This window comes from Apus apus, chromosome 11 (genome assembly GCF_020740795.1).
Source record: "Apus apus isolate bApuApu2 chromosome 11, bApuApu2.pri.cur, whole genome shotgun sequence".
Classification (NCBI taxonomy): Eukaryota; Metazoa; Chordata; class Aves; order Apodiformes; family Apodidae; genus Apus; species Apus apus.
This window is the reverse complement of record NC_067292.1, coordinates 128,742-143,745: the sequence shown is the minus strand read 5'-3', so window position 1 is coordinate 143,745 and position 15,004 is coordinate 128,742. Positions and strand designations below refer to the sequence as shown.

General features: G+C 49.8%; 2 protein-coding genes across 3 annotated transcripts in view; one reads left to right on the top strand and one right to left on the bottom strand.

Moving 5' to 3' along the window:
* The window catches only part of PHLPP2 (PH domain and leucine rich repeat protein phosphatase 2), a 33,168-nt gene extending 21,927 nt beyond the window's left edge, over window positions 1-11,241 (top strand). For both annotated transcript variants that reach the window (XM_051629830.1, XM_051629831.1), the window contains 7 exons: window positions 601-801; window positions 2,304-2,466; window positions 2,975-3,105; window positions 3,492-3,602; window positions 4,059-4,247; window positions 4,373-4,604; window positions 6,226-11,241. In XM_051629830.1, coding sequence (XP_051485790.1) covers window positions 601-801; window positions 2,304-2,466; window positions 2,975-3,105; window positions 3,492-3,602; window positions 4,059-4,247; window positions 4,373-4,604; window positions 6,226-7,365 — 2,167 coding nt within the window. In that variant the 3' untranslated portion in view covers window positions 7,366-11,241. The remainder of the gene's footprint in view (window positions 1-600; window positions 802-2,303; window positions 2,467-2,974; window positions 3,106-3,491; window positions 3,603-4,058; window positions 4,248-4,372; window positions 4,605-6,225) is intronic.
* On the bottom strand, window positions 11,131-14,060 carry MARVELD3 (MARVEL domain containing 3). Its single transcript, XM_051629774.1, has 3 exons — window positions 13,912-14,060; window positions 13,683-13,783; window positions 11,131-13,323 (listed from the first exon to the last, which is right to left on the bottom strand). The coding sequence occupies exons 1-3, from the start codon at window positions 14,058-14,060 to the stop codon at window positions 12,713-12,715; spliced, it is 861 nt and encodes a 286-aa protein (XP_051485734.1). The 3' UTR covers window positions 11,131-12,712.
* Window positions 14,061-15,004: the final 944 nt, after the last annotated feature.

Below are 15,004 nucleotides of genomic sequence, written 5' to 3'. Positions count from 1 at the left end.
GGAAGTCATCAAGCTGATTTGAGGGAATCAGTCTGTATTACTGTTTAATTACCAGAAAAATAGAGGCTCACCTAACCCAACAGCCAACTGAAGAACTAGCTTCAGTTGCAACTGTTTAGAGGATCATGTTACTGCCTGAAGAGCTTTGTCTTTAAAAGTAGTGTGTGAATTCAGGTGTAAAGGAGAGAAGCCATACAGATTTCCAGAAATTGCAGCAGGAAGTACATCAGGTCATTGGAGAAAAGTGAGAGACACCCTTAAAAATTATCGACCTGTCATAACAATCTGTTCAGACATCAGTCAGCCCTTCTTTTAAAGACTCTGAGTAAGAGTTTATGTAGTTTCATTCCACAAGAATTACACCCCTCCCCAGGCTCTCCAGTACTCAATGTTTACTGTAAAATGCTGTGTGCTATATAGCTAATAAGTCATTAGTAGACTTACAATTCTTAATGTGAGAAGGGATGTTGTGCTGTGTTGTCTGGCCTTTTGTCTAATGCTATTGCTCTCCCCACACTAGCATTTGTGTGCCTCCTTCTACTGGTGTTGTGGAGTGGTTTAGACGATGTGAAGTCTGACTTTTGCAATTGCTGTGGTTAGCCTCAGGTACTTGAATGCATCTGCAAACAGCCTGGAGTCCTTGCCCTCAGCGTGTACAGGGGAGGAGAGTCTGAGCATGCTGCAGCTGCTTTACTTGACCAATAATAACCTCACAGATGACTGCATCTCTGTCCTGGTGGGACACCCGAGTCTACGGATCCTGCATCTGGCAAACAACAACCTGCAGACTTTCCCTGCAAGGTAAAGAACTGAGCCTGAGGTGTCAGGTGGTGCTCACCAGGGGGTCTCACCCACCATCGCATGCAGTGAAACATACAGGACCAGGAGCAATGGTTTGAAACTGAAAGAAGGTGGATTTAGACTGGACATAAGGAAGAAATATTTTATTGTGAGGGTGGTGAGACACTGGAACAGAGTGCCCAGAGAAGCTGTGGCTGCCCCCTCCCTGAAGTGTTCAAGGCCAGGTTGGATGGGGCTTGGAGCAGCCTGGTCTAATGAAGGATGGTCCTGCCCAAGGCAGGGGGCTTGGAACTGGATGATCTGTAAGGTCCTTCCAACCCAAACAGTTCTGTGTTTCTATGATTTTTCCAAGCACAGCTTAATAAAACTTCAGCTGTCTGTGCATAGTGATTTTAGTTTCTTAGACTGTGGAGAGGTTCCTCTGAACCTTGTCCAAATTTTCAATGCTTTTGTGGCTGTGCAGACAGCAGAACTTGGACACTGCTCTACTGAAAACCATAAGCAGGTAATGTTGGTTGCAATCATCCACTTGAGTCCCCTTCTTGGGACACCTTTATACATTGCTCAGTTCTGAGCACCTGTGCATCTGTCTGGAGCCTTTTTCAGAGCTGTGTCTCTGAGGATTGTTTCCTCTAATTGTGACTTGTACCAGTTCCTATGTGCATAATATGGCTTAGCTGATTTAAGTCATGTGCTCTTAAGGTAAGTTCATGTTGCCAAATAATTTAAATTTTTCTGTGTTGAAATTGAGATTTCACTGTATTTTTGTCTGCAAATGTTACTAGGTATAATTTGATGAGTGTGTATATGTTTTTCTTATTAATCTCTATCTACGGACTGTCACTGAATTAAAAGTGCCTCCCCACAGAACCCTACTAGAAGTACTTAGACCAAATTCTTAATTCGTTATTACTTTTCAGTATCTTCTGCAATTCAGTTTTGGGATATCAAATATATTTTCTTTGGAATATAGTAGAGAGCTAGTGCTGTAGTGGTAGATTTCTGTATCAGCTTAATTTGCAGTCTCATACAAAACAGCAAATTCTGTTACAATAGCACAAAAATCCAGGGAGTTAATTATGTCAGCATAATTCAATATTGATTGCATTTGTCCAAGTATTGCCGTGATTCTTCCCGATACTGGTCAGGCTGAAAAAACACTTTCTTGTAAACCTGTTTATTCCTACAAAGTACAATGACACAGCTTAGCTTGCTGGGGTTTTTTTGTGGTTTTTTTTCTTCCAGGTTTTAAAACTAAGACACTACAATCTTCTGCTTTGGTGCTTTAGAAATCAGGGGTGAAGGGTTCTGGCTGTTGTACAAATCTGAGCCATCCTGGGGACCCTGAGTTCTTATTAGAGCATCTCTTAGGACTTTTGGTCGCCTATCAATAGATTAGACGTGTAGCCCAAAGGACGGTGTCTGTGGAAAGCTTTTGTGTGGATTCAGAAAGTGCCAAATTCTTGCCTGTAAAACACAGTGTTCTTTCGTTTCCCTTTCAGCAAACTCAGTAAGCTGGAGCACTTGGAAGAGCTGAATCTGAGTGGCAACAAACTGAAAACAATTCCCACAACAGTGGCAAACTGCAAGCTACTTCACACACTTATTGCACACTCCAATGAAATCAGCATCTTTCCGGAGATCCTGCATTTGCCCCGTATCCAGGTATTCTTGTGGAGAAGGTGAAGAGGTATCGGGGGAAGTTTGGGCTGAAGAATGGAGAGTAACGCTAGGAGAGGAACTGGAGGTGCCAGCATTTTGCTTGATCAGCCTGAGGACACAAAATATGCATCCTAGATGTATCACCTTTCAGAGCTGATCAAAGATGGCTCATCTCTCCTTCGCCTTTACCATCTATCCCTGACTTGGTGCATTTCTGGTTTACCTCTGGAGCAGCAGGAGTGTTGTGTAGCTGGGCAGGTTTGTGATATAGGCCTCTGTTCTCTGTGTGACCTGTACTTTCAGTACTGGAGTCCTGCCTATTGCAGGTTATAACTCTTTGCTGCTTACAAATGGCTCTCCTGCTGATAGATCAGAGCCTTTGTCATGACTTGTTTGTGGGATTCAGTGAGTAGTGGAGTCCTATGATGTTTGTAGGGAGCACTGGAGGAAATGATCACATGAGAGAACAGAGAGGATTTGCTTTGTCATTGTGCTTTTTTTGACACTGCAGTTTGTGGACTTGAGCTGCAATGAGCTAACTGAAATCCTAATCCCTGAGGCACTGCCAGGTGCCTTGCAAGAACTGGACCTGAGCGGGAACACTAACCTGGTGTTAGAACACAAGACGCTGGACATCTTCAGGTGAGCCCTGGAGATGCCAACCCAGTAGTGACCAGCACAGGGAAGGGTAACCCTTCCCAGGAGGGGACAATAAAGTGTGTATTGCAGCACTGCATGATGTTCTAATGTTCCCTGCCCGAGGCAGCTAAAGCTTTCTATCTTGTAGGGAGGGAAAAGTCTGGGTCCAAAGAGCAAGCAAACAATTTCTCAGGTGGGATGAGGCTCTCCCAGCTGTCTCGGGCATATGCACCATACATCTCCTGAAGGCCAAGACCTTAAACTCCTCTCCTTGGTGCAGTTCTTTCCACAGACTGTTGTCTAAAACTCTAGATTGAACAAGGTCCTTTGGACAGAAGCTCTTCAGCATGGCCTAGGAAAGAATGACTTCTGTTCCTCTCTCTCTGTAGTCACATTACCACACTGAAGATTGATGCTAAGCCCTCCCTCACGGCAGACTCAGCGCTGACTTCTACCTTCTGGAGTCATGGAGCAGCTGAGATGGCAGGCCAAAGAAACAAGTGAGTATTGTAGTCTGCTGGATGCTGACACTCCCTCTCCTCAGGGTGCCAGGTGGAGGACACTGCTAAGCACCCAGGCAGACTTCCTTTGCTCAGGAGCTTGTCTGTCCCTCCATATCTCTTGCTCAGGCTTGGTGATTCAAGCCTCTGTACTGTCCTTTCCCTCATTTTTCACCCTTATCCTTAGACACTTGGACTTTGCTTCCCACCCTGGCAGAGATGCTTTTCCTGTCTTGCTGGCTGTGCCCATTGCACTCTCCTGAGTATGGTCAAGGAGGGTTTGGGAGTTCCAACAGCAAACTGCAGCTGTACATCTCATGGGGCAGTGAATGTAGGGACAGTGGCTTTGCTGCCCCATGAGAACAACACTCATGGCAAAGTTCTGGATAGCCATGGGTTTGGAGACCATGTAATCTTTTGAGACTTACTAACTTGGTTTGCATGCTTTTCTAACAGGCTGTGTGTGTCATCCCTGGTACTGGGGAGCTTTGCAGAGGGGGTGGAGGCTGTGTATGGCATGTTTGATGGTGACAAGAACGAGGAGCTGCCACGCTTGCTGCAGTGCACCATGGCCGATGTGCTGCTGGAGGAGGTACAGCAGTCAGACACCATGTTCATGTCCAACACCTTCTTGGTCTCCCACAGGTAGGACAGTGAGCAACCTGGTCCTGATGGGACCTGCATCACTTAATGTGTTAGGTGGGTGAGGCAGGCCTCCAGAATGCCTGTCACTGGAGTCTGGAGCCTTCCTACACCTTCTCCTCCAACAGGAAGCTGGGCATGGCTGGGCAGAAGCTGGGTTGCTCTGCTGTCCTTTGCTACATTCGTCATGATGTGACTGAGCCAGGCAGCAGCTTTTCTCTGACCGTGGCCAATGTGGGGACGTGCCAAGCCATTCTGTGCCGAAGTGGGAAACCACTGCCTCTCTCCAAAGTCTTCAGCCTTGAACAATGTTCAGAAGAAGCCAAGAGAGTCAAGGAGCAAAAAGCCATTATAACAGAGGTTGGTTTGGACCCTCTTCACTTCAGCTTCCATCCTCCTGTAAAACCTTGGTACAGACGCAATACTAGAGGGAAGAAGATGGCATGGGGGTGTTTGAGTGACTTGTCTGTTGCTTCCTGCTCTGCTTCTCTTGCTGATTAGCTGTTCAGAATGACAAGTTCTTAAAACAGCTGTTATGGCCTGAGAACTAGGTAGGGGATGCCAAGGATTGGCTTCGGGAGAGAGAGATGAAAGAAGACAGATGTGGAGCTAAAGGAGGAGAGGTCCATAATACTGTTTGTGACCTGGGTGAGTGTGGAGAGGAACCACTGAGGAACCGAGCAGGGCCTGGGAAGTCATTTTGTCTCAAAACTCACAAAATATCTTTGATGTTTCTTGACAAGTATGACTCAAGTTTCCTTTCTTTGGATTTATTCCATGTTTTACTCAGTGAAGGTACAGGATTAGTGACCCCTGAGACATGGGGAACATGGATATAAAGTATATTACAGGTACAAATTTTAACACAAAAAAGACAGAAATGGTCATTGGTTTTATGTAAAAGTATTAAAATTATTTTGGGAGAACTCTCTAAAGGTTACATTTCTAAAATCTTGGAAATAACAGTGGAAGTTCTAAAGAACTGGAAAACGTGTTGTCAGTGAAGATCTGAGGAGTCAGTGCCAGTCATATTAGTTTTATGCTCAGTGGGTCTCTTAAAAATTATCAGATTGTTTGAGAGAAGTGTTTCTGACAGGGATAATCTGTTCATGTGTTATAATTCTGCAAAGTGCTATATTATGTAGCACTCTGGCTGACAATAATGGTGGAATCAGTGTAGCACATGAAATTACTTAAAAACAGGCTGATGAATGGATTCTGAAAAATAACAGTGAGATTGTCTAAGGAGGCTTCCCTGGATGTATCCTTTGCTGGTTTGTAAAACTTGGCAGCAGTAGCAATGTTTAACACCCAGAGGATACAGAAATTTAGAACACCAAAATTTAATTCAAAATGCTGGGGAAGATGTGTACTCTGCATGACCTGGCTTGGAAAAGGGACTGAGGGCAATTTTCTGTCCAGGAGACCATCTAGCAGGAACAGGAAGGAGGTAACACCTCCAGGTAACAGCAGCAGTGTGAGATGCCTACTTGTTCTTTTCTTCTTCAGGATCTAGTGTCCACATCTCAGAATGCAGTTAATTATATGTTATTAAAGAGGGAAATAGTTCAGAAAATACACAGAAAATATATAATATCTGGGTAATCTGCCTTGCAGTGAGAAAGTCAGAAGTCATTATCTCATACTGAAAAAGTAAGCTTCATGTAAGACCCATGGGTGAGATTCTCTGATCCATGTGCTGCAGGATCTGGCTGCACATGTCAGAATAGCTTGCTACAGTTCTCCAGAATGTGGCAGAAAGTCTGGTGGGATAAGTTATTGCCAGCATAGGTGATGGGAGATGGTCAGGTACTGTGCATGCCTGGCTGTGGTACCTGCACCTAGATCCCTTTCCCCTGTACTGTAGCTGTGCACTGGCATTTCCCAAGGCTCCAAACCAAGACACGAGCAGGGGAAGAGCTGTTCTCCAAATGATCCAACAGCCAATCTAAAGCTGCTGCCTTGTTCCTCTTGTCTGCAGGACAATAAGGTCAATGGTGTGACTTGCTGTACTCGGCTGCTGGGCTGCACGTACTTGCATCCTTGGATCCTGCCCAGGCCACATGTCAGTTCCATTCCACTGACTATACAAGATGAGCTGCTACTTCTGGGGAACAAAGCTCTCTGGGAACACCTCTCCTACTCAGAGGCTGTCTCAGCTGTGCGCCACCTACACGACCCTCTAGCTGCCGCCAAGAAACTCTGCACTTTAGCCCAAAGCTACGGCTGCCAAGACAACGTGGGTGCAGTGGTGGTGTGTCTGAACATCGGCGAGGACAGCTGCACCTGTGAGATGCATGGCCTGACTCTGCCAGGCCCTGGGGGATTTGGTTCCACCGCCGCCAAGCCAGCAACGCCTTCATCTAGCAGTGGAATTGCTTCAGAGTTCAGCAGTGAACTCTCTGCTTCCGAGGTGAGCAGCGAGGTGGGCTCCACGGCTTCTGACGAGCACGGTGCTGCGGGCCTGGAGGGCACGGTGCTGCCGCGGCAGGAGCGGCGCTGCAGCCTCCATCCCGCGCCCCCCGCCAGCCTCTTCCAGCGCCAGCCTTCCAGTGCCACCTTCTCCAGCAACCAGTCTGACAACGGCCTGGATAGCGACGATGAGCAGCCTGTGGAAGGCGTGATGACAAACGGCAGTAAAGTGGAGGTGGAGGTGGACATCCACTGCTGTAAAGGAAAGGGCCTGGAGTTTGAACCTCCTGCTGCGGAGTACGGCTCCTCTGCTCCAGGGCCAGAGAATGACTCTGGTCTTGTCCTCATCATTCGGAGACAGAACAGTGTAAACAGCAACACTGTGCAGGGAGGGGTCAAGGAGAAGTGTGAGCTGCAAAAATCTCTTTCCACATGCTGTCTCTATGGAAAGAAGCTTTCCAATGGCTCCATAGTGCCCTTGGAGGAGAGCCTCAACCTCATTGAAGTAGCCACAGAGGCACCCAGGAAGAAGACAGGCTATTTTGCTGCTCCATCCCAGGTGGAGCCAGAGGATCAATTTGTGGTGCCACCGGATCTGGAGGAGGAGGTGAAGGAACAAATGAAGCAGCACCAGGAGAATGGAGCAGATGAGGAGAATAAAGAGGAACATGCAGCAGCTCTGCCAGAGGAGTTTGACACAGCTTTGTAACCCTATAAGTATTACTCCCACATTGTCTGTTCCAGGAAGCTCTGTCCCACAAGGGCTGTCTTGCCCCACAAGGGCTGTCTTGCCCCACAAGGGGAGCTGGGATCTGCAAGGAGTACAGGCAGCTGCTGCTTTCTTCATGGAGGGAGAACTGGGAGTGCTGAGGTCTGGGCTGTCCCCTTTTTACTGTAGAGTCTCAGCGGTTCTGTGAGTGCTCAGACCAGCAGCTGAGCTCTGTGTCAGGGACTGTCTGGAAATTGTGCAAGCACTAGGAAGAAGGCAGGTGTTCCAACACCTGCCAGTAACTCCTTGAACCCTGAGGTTCTGCTGGCTCTGCAGGACAGGGGCTGGCATATGTGTGGGGGTGATGACGAGGCTCCTGAGGGGGCAATGTGCAGTGTTTGGAGTCCTGTGAATATTTCTGATGCAGCCCCAGAACCTCGTTGTTGTTCCTTGAAAGAATACAGCCAGTTGCAATGAAGCTGACCCAAGAATGGTTTCCTGCATTATTGCAAGCACTTTTATTGATTGCACTTAAGCTGTTCTGCTCCCCTTCAGCCCAGCACTTTATTATTTAGGACTAGGGGAGAGAGCACTCTACAGCAGGTGTGCTGGGGGCTTTTCCCAGTGGATATTTTTAGGGCAGTGGAGGACTCAGGGAAGCAGTGCTCCGATGAGCACTGGTGCAGGGTTGAGTGAGGGTTATGAGGGGATCAACCTATACACAGCTGAGTGATAGGCAGGTGCCTCCTGATGCATTTGATGTGGAGCACAGGATAGATCAGCTCTGGACTGGTTGGTTACCGTGATGTGTAGAGCTAAGTGTTTCCAGCTGCAGAGCACAGACCCAGCTCAGCAGTAGTCTGGCCACCTCTGTCATGGATGCTTCACAGCAGAGGCTTCCTATATCCAGAAGACATGGGATGCAATCTGGAGCTGATGCTTGTTCCAGGAAGGTGCTCTGTCCCAGAGGATGCAGGTGGTGAGCACTGCTGTGGCTCCAAGGTTGGTGAGCAGCAGGGCTGCCCTGCGGCTGCTGGGACCCCCCTGCTCTGGGCACCAGCCTGAACCTCTACCCTGGCAGCTGAGCAGCATCTTCACTTGCCTCTGAGCACAGCAGTAATGTTCCAAATCCACAGCAACCTGCATTTCATGGTACATGCCCAAGAAAAATAGAACTTTTCACCTTAATAACATCTTTATCAGCACTGGAAAAGATGTTTAAACAGTCCCACTAATAGTGATGTGGCCAGTCTGCGCTCTGCATTGTGCTTCCATGAGGGTTTTTGGGCCAGGGTGCAAGGTGACTGCCTGTGTTGTCACCTTGTGTCAGGGCTGTGAAGAGACCATCCCCCCTTTAGTGAGCTGATTTGTCTTCCTTGGCTGGCAGAGAACTGGACAGCAGCTGCCCCCGTCATGTCAGCGGTGCAATAATCCAGACTGTAATGTGGGCTAGTGCCTTTCCTTCTTTATTAATTCTATTTATGAAGAAGCCTTGGAAATTTCTTCTCGAGAGCTCTGAGAGGCTTGAGTTGTATATTTCTGGATCAAATTCAGGCATTGCTCAGCAGGAAATAACTGGTTTGACTACTTGTGGGAGTCTGTCAGCATTGATCTTCTGACAAACTCTAATAGACTTTTGCTGATATTTCAGAGCACCTTGAATTTGTGTGGGGAAAAATGTGGAACCGCAACATTTTAGGATATGCCTTGTGCTGGTTTAAAGGTGAGACAACCCAGCTTTATCCAAAATTTAAAGTCTCACACATTTTGGCTGTTTAAATGTCCGTTTCATTTGGAATTTGAGAGAAAAGGTAATTCTTAGAATCACAGAAACAGCAGCATTTGAATCCCTTAAGCAGAGAAACAACACCAGAAAAGATTCAAAAACAAAACTCCAAACCTCTTTTGTGTTCATGGCAGACAAGGCTCATCCCAGTACATTTGACTGTAACTCTTTATGCTGTCACTGGTGATAATTTTACCAAGTATCTGTGCCCAGCCCAACCCCTGATACCTGCCAGGGCTGCAAGGCAGCCTCAGTTTAGGGTGGGACTGAAGCAGAAATACACTCTTCTTTCTGAATAAGGTTGTGACACACCTTGCACTAGGAGAGCGGCAGATGTTAATGCAAATCAGGTCTCTTGTTTCCAAGAAAATCCAGTGTGTGTTTGCCAGTCTGAAATAGTAGTATTGCATGGAGAGTGGCATTGCCACTGGGAATTGGTCATGAATGGCTCCACCTACGTCAGTGAGGAAGGACTAAGTAAAATAAAACTGCAATGGAGCTTGCAAATTTCTGAGCTGCTGGTCTTCAGGGTAGTGGCAGAATGGAATGCAAGGAATTCCTACTTAGCCTTTTTTTCCAGTGCCATTTCTAGTTTTTAAGCTAAAAGGGAGTTTAATACAGCCAGCTCCTGTTGTCTGCAGGTGTGAATTGTCATGGCAGAACATGGCTTGTTGCTCTCTTACACCAGGCAGAGCCTGCAGCTTTCTCTGCTTAAGCTGGTATGATGAACTGTCTAGGCAGCACAGCCTGAGTGCTTCCCTCCACCACCTTTGCTTCTCCTGCCTCCCTAGAGGCAGCAAGCTTCTCCTGTCTTCCACACCTTGCTTATTAACACCACCTTAGATTTCAAGCTCCTTAGGAGCACTGCTGTAGGTGGAACAGGTACAAATGGGCAAGTCTAGTGGAGGACTCATAGCAGAAGAAAGTGTTTTCTTAGTTCTCTTACTGTTCTCCCACAATCTCTTCCCTGAATTTTCTATGTGGTTCTTGCACAGATACATCATCTCTACAGAGCCACATCACTAAGCGTGTCCCATTTGTTAACAGACTTGCTTTTACGGAGGTTTTCAGCTTGGGGTCATCAGGCTCTTGTCCCTGCTGAGCAATGCCAGACCTGCTGTGCTGTGTGGCAGCAAGTTAGCAAGCTAGGCTGGTGAGTTGGTCCCTCTCTGCAGTTAATTTTGGCTCTGCTGATGAGCAGGCTGGCCAACAACAGGTACTCCAAGGGCACTGACCTGCCTGCCCTGTCCTGTCCAGAAAGGTGTCCACCAAAGGAACCCATGAAGGTTATATCCAGTGACAAGTAGTTGAGGCCCCAGTATTAAGGATAAGGGGTCACCTCCACATTGCTCCCAGCACCAGAACAGTTCTGATGTAGGTAGCACCACAGATTGCTGGAACCTGATCAGAATCCTCAGCTAGATGGGGGGGCAAAATCCTATTGCAGGAAGGAGCAAGTATTTCCTTTTCTTGGTGATAAACTGCTCTGAGACCTGAAATCCTTCTCCTGTACACAGGACATTCAGCCACATCCTAGGCCCCTGTACATCAGGAGTTCCTGCACTCCTTCCAGGTGGTGGTGGCTTCTGCGTCACTTGCCAAAGGCCTTCTTCAGGCAGTAGGTTCACCCCTTTGGTTTTGTGCAATCGTCTGCTGATCCATTGCTGTCTGAAGACTCAAGTGTATTTTTTCCTCTTTTTTTCACATTTTAAAATGTTACCTTTTTTTTAACTTGACTTGTATGACCCAGCGCATGTTCAGAAAATATTGCAGTGCACCAACTTTATTAAATAATCCTTTTTCATGTGTTTTTTGTTTTAAAAAGGAGAATATTTTCTGTATCCCACTCTAGCATGCACCTATAATAATCCCTGTTTTTATCGTGTATGGGAATAGGTTGTCCAGTGAATGCACCCTCAGCACTGTGGCCTATGTTTGCATTGCTTTGGAAAGGTAAATAACATGAGATTGCTGGAAGACACTATTCCATCAGTTCTTTATTCAGATGTATAGAGCAGTCCAGGAAGGAACAATATTTTTGCATCAACTTTTCAGCTAACTTAGCAATAAAGATTTTTACTTTCATCTAACTCCATATTCTGATTTTGTTACTGCTCTGGAGGGAGAAGGTGCCGTATCCCAGTGGAGCAGCCGTGGCTAGAACAGCTGTGCTGTGGGATCTCCTCTGAGTTCTGTGGTACTTCCCTCATCAGCCTTCCATACAAAACCCACTTGCAGAACACGGTGAGGGTGGAATTCAGAACAATGATTATTAAGCAGCTTCCTGTGTCCTGCCAGAGGAATCCTTCCCTGTGAACTTGCTCTGAACAGCACCGTGCAGCTCTTTGGAAGTAGCTGCAGCACACAGGAGATACAGAATCAAGAGAAATGGGAGCACAGTGGCCTATCCAGATCCATCCCTGCACTGAACTGCTCAGTGCATCTAGCTGCCAAAAGGGAGGGGAAAGCAACAAACCCCAGAGAACCTGGTGTGTTCCTGGTTAGCATTTGTTTTACTTTTGTATCTCTAGCTCCAATGGTTTTGGCAATTGTGAGGTTTTAGTCACCGGTGCCAGTGAAACTGGAGATACATCCAAGACAAAGCTCATATGGGCAGAACTGGTGAGACCAGAGATGGTTCTGTAATTATAGGGACAATGCATATAGTGGGCACTGCTCTGAGATGCCTCATTCTGAGGCACGATTTTGTGATTCCAGTGCTACTCTTTCTTTTCCCCTGTTACTTTTCAAACTTGTATATGAAATTTAAACTTCACCTTTTTTATAAATAATAGAAAACCAGCATCTCATTTCCCCAGCTGGTACATTAAAAATGTATTTTGAAAAAAATATACTATCTTAAACCAGCTGTTGGAGCTCTTAGAGCTTTTTAAGTAAAACTGTTGTATACAAGTTATATAAAAGACCATTTAATATGGAAATGTGCCCTCTCCAGGAGTTTGAAAGGCATTGTGTCACATTAGGCTGTGGGGATTCATCTTACAGATTTTTTTTCAAGACTCTGGCTCTATAAATACTCGGTTCAGGCTGCCCTGCAGGTTCCAAGAGACCTGTGAGAAAGCAGTAATTAGCTGCCACAACCACAAGCCTTGATCACTCATTTTTTAAGAACTGTCATCTCAGTGAATAGTCACATGCCCTTTGTAAAGACAGTTTCAGTTACTTCAGAAAGCTGCTCCTCAGCAGAAGTCTGTAGTAGCTGTACTGTGCTGGGGGAGAACAAGACACCGGCGCAGGGGAGGGACAGGCTGCCCGTGGAGCTGGGGCTTGCTAGTCAACTGCATGAGGACAGTCAGTTCTCTTCTGAGAGACAGCCACCAGATTAAGACAATCCATCGGCCTAACTTGTGTCCATGAATAATTCGATAATGCAAATTCAAGGTCGGAACAGCCTGATCCTTCCACATTTAGAGCTACACTCTCATAGTGTGTTCTGCTGCAGCGTCAAGGACACGCTGCCCAGAAGCAAGGCAGAGCATACTGCTTCTCAGTAAGGAGGCTGGCAAAAATCAGGAGCGTTGCTGGAGCGGAGGAATCATTCTAAAGCTCATACACTTGTACTGGCTTCTGTTTCAGCGTGTGCAGGGCTCGGTACCCGCTGGCAGCCAGGCCTGCGCTCAGCAGGTGCGCCAGGACAGCCGCGCCGCCGCACAGGCCGGCAGCGATCTCCGTCCCGTGCGGGCTGCACCTAAAGCCCTGGTAGCCTTTGCTTTGGTAAAGCTGCTCTCTCTCTTTGCACACTGATGAATTATAAACGGCCAGCAGAAAATGGAAGAAGTAGTAGAGAGCAGGCACTAGGCCAATGGCAACCAAAGCGTCCAGGCTGCCTTCGAGCAGCAGCCACGCTGGGAAACGCCGCGGTGACCGCAGAGCGCCGGCCAAAAGAAGGGCTGAGGAGAAGACCAGGAGACACCCTCCCACGGCCATCGCTGCCCTCCCGAGCGGCAGCTTCAGCAGGTAGAAGCGCTGGTCAAGCTGCTGGGCTTTCTCCCCGTCCGCTCCGCTGAAGCCGCTGTAGGCCCCGCCGTAGTGGTAGTAGTAGCTGCCGCCGCGGGCGGGCAGCCCGGTGTAGCCGCCGGGCCAGCGGCAGGACACGGCGCCGCAGAGCAGCAGCAGCAGGGCGAGCAGCGCGCCCGCCAGCCGGCAGCAGGCTGCGGGGGAACGGGCGCTGGGGCCGGGCCGGGCGCTCCGCCCAGCGCGGAGCCTCTCGCCGGGGCTGGCGAGCGGGTCCTGGGGGCTGCCCGGCCCGGCCGCCCCGCGGCTCCCGCCCCGCCCCGCGGCTCCCGCCCCGCCCCGCGGCTCCCGCCCCGCCCCGCGGCTCCCGCCCCGCCCCGCGGCTCCCGCCCCGCCCCGCGGCTCCCGCCCCGCCCCGCGGCTCCCGCCCCGCCCCGCGGCTCCCGCCCCGCCCCGCGGCTCCCGCCCCGCCCCGCGGCTCCCGCCCCGCCCCGCGGCTCCCGCCCCGCCCCGCGGCTCCCGCCCCGCCCCGCGGCTCCCGCCCCGCCCCGCTCACCGCGGCCCGTGCGCAGGTACCCGCACCGAGGCTCCTCCCGCCGCCCGGGCGCGGCTCCGCGGCTCCGCGGCGGCCCCTCCGAACCTGCACCGGCCGTGGCGCTGCGGGGGGACGGCAGCGGGTCACAGCAGCCCGCCCGAGCCCGTCACCGCCCGCCCGAGCCCCGGCCCGAGCTCCTCACCGCCCGAGCCCCCGCCCCGGCCCCGCCCGAGCCCCTCACCCCCCTCACCGCCCGCCCGGCCCGGCGCGTCCCGCCCGCGGGGCGCGGGGGCTGCCCCGCTCCGCCATGGCCCGGCCCGTGAAGCGCGGCCCGGGGCGGCTCCAGTCTCGGCGGCCCGAGTCCCGGCCCGGCCCCGCCCGCGGGAGGCGAGCTGGCATCGGCACCGCCCGCTCCCCGCAGTCCCACCGCCACACGGGTACTTCCTTGTGCCTGTTGGAAACTGGGCACCGACTGTCTTGCTTTAGTGCCACTTTTTCCTGTGCTGTGAGTTCTGGTGAATAGGTTCTGCATTCAGCTTGTCTGCCACCTTGTGCCTCTAAACTTGCATCCTGTCTGTTCCCTCCTCAAACACCAGTCCCAGCCTTTTTGGTCTCTCCTCAGACAGTAATGGCACCATTCCTTGTGCTGTATCAGCTGCCCTTCTCTGGACCCTCCCTAACTCCCCAAAATCCATCCTGTGATGCAGGGACTAGACCTCCATGCAGCACACGAGTGCACCAGGATTTTCTGTCACAAACAAATGGTGCCTCTGCCTTGTCCTGTGCTTCTCCTGGCAACATGCAACATGTGGTTGGTTCTCCAGCTGCCCTGACACACAAAGCTCATGTCTCCAGAAGACAGTCATCATCTCCTCGGGATCTGTCCTGCAGTGCAACCGTCAGGTTCCAGTTCAGCACTCTGCAGGCCACGTTCAGGTAATTTTCTTTAGATGCATTATCTTCCATTTAGCCATACAGAATCAAATAGAACTCTTCTGTGCATGGTTACTGGAGGCCACTTTAGACAATGTAATGTGACATTTTTACTGGTCTCCCCATTTCCATGCACAATAATGTCCTGCTGCCCAGTGGGAGCAGCTGCCATTCCATCCCAGGATGTTGCTGAGCACAGCCATCACCTCCCAGCAGAGGAGGACATTAATTACTCCTTTGTTTATTGATGGCTGCTGGAGTGAAGGCAAGTGCCCAAGATCTCACCCATACAGAAGTATCAGCATTTCTCAGGGCAGAGCTGATCTGGAAAGGCATTGTGTCATGGGAAACAGCAGGATGGTTTGGAAACCCAGAGGGAAGCATAGAATGCTCCACAGCCAGAGTGAATG

Bases quoted from the DNA above. Each gene is read 5' to 3' on its own strand.
- MARVELD3 (XM_051629774.1), bottom strand. From the start codon at position 14,060: ATGCCAGCTCGCCTCCCGCGGGCGGGGCCGGGCCGGGACTCGGGCCGC. The intron at 13,784-13,911 runs GTGAGGGGGGTG...GTCCCCCCGCAG, and splicing joins CGCGCCGGGCCGGGCGGGCG to CGCCACGGCCGGTGCAGGTT. The intron at 13,324-13,682 runs GTGAGCGGGGCG...GTTCCCCCGCAG, and splicing joins GTACCTGCGCACGGGCCGCG to CCTGCTGCCGGCTGGCGGGC.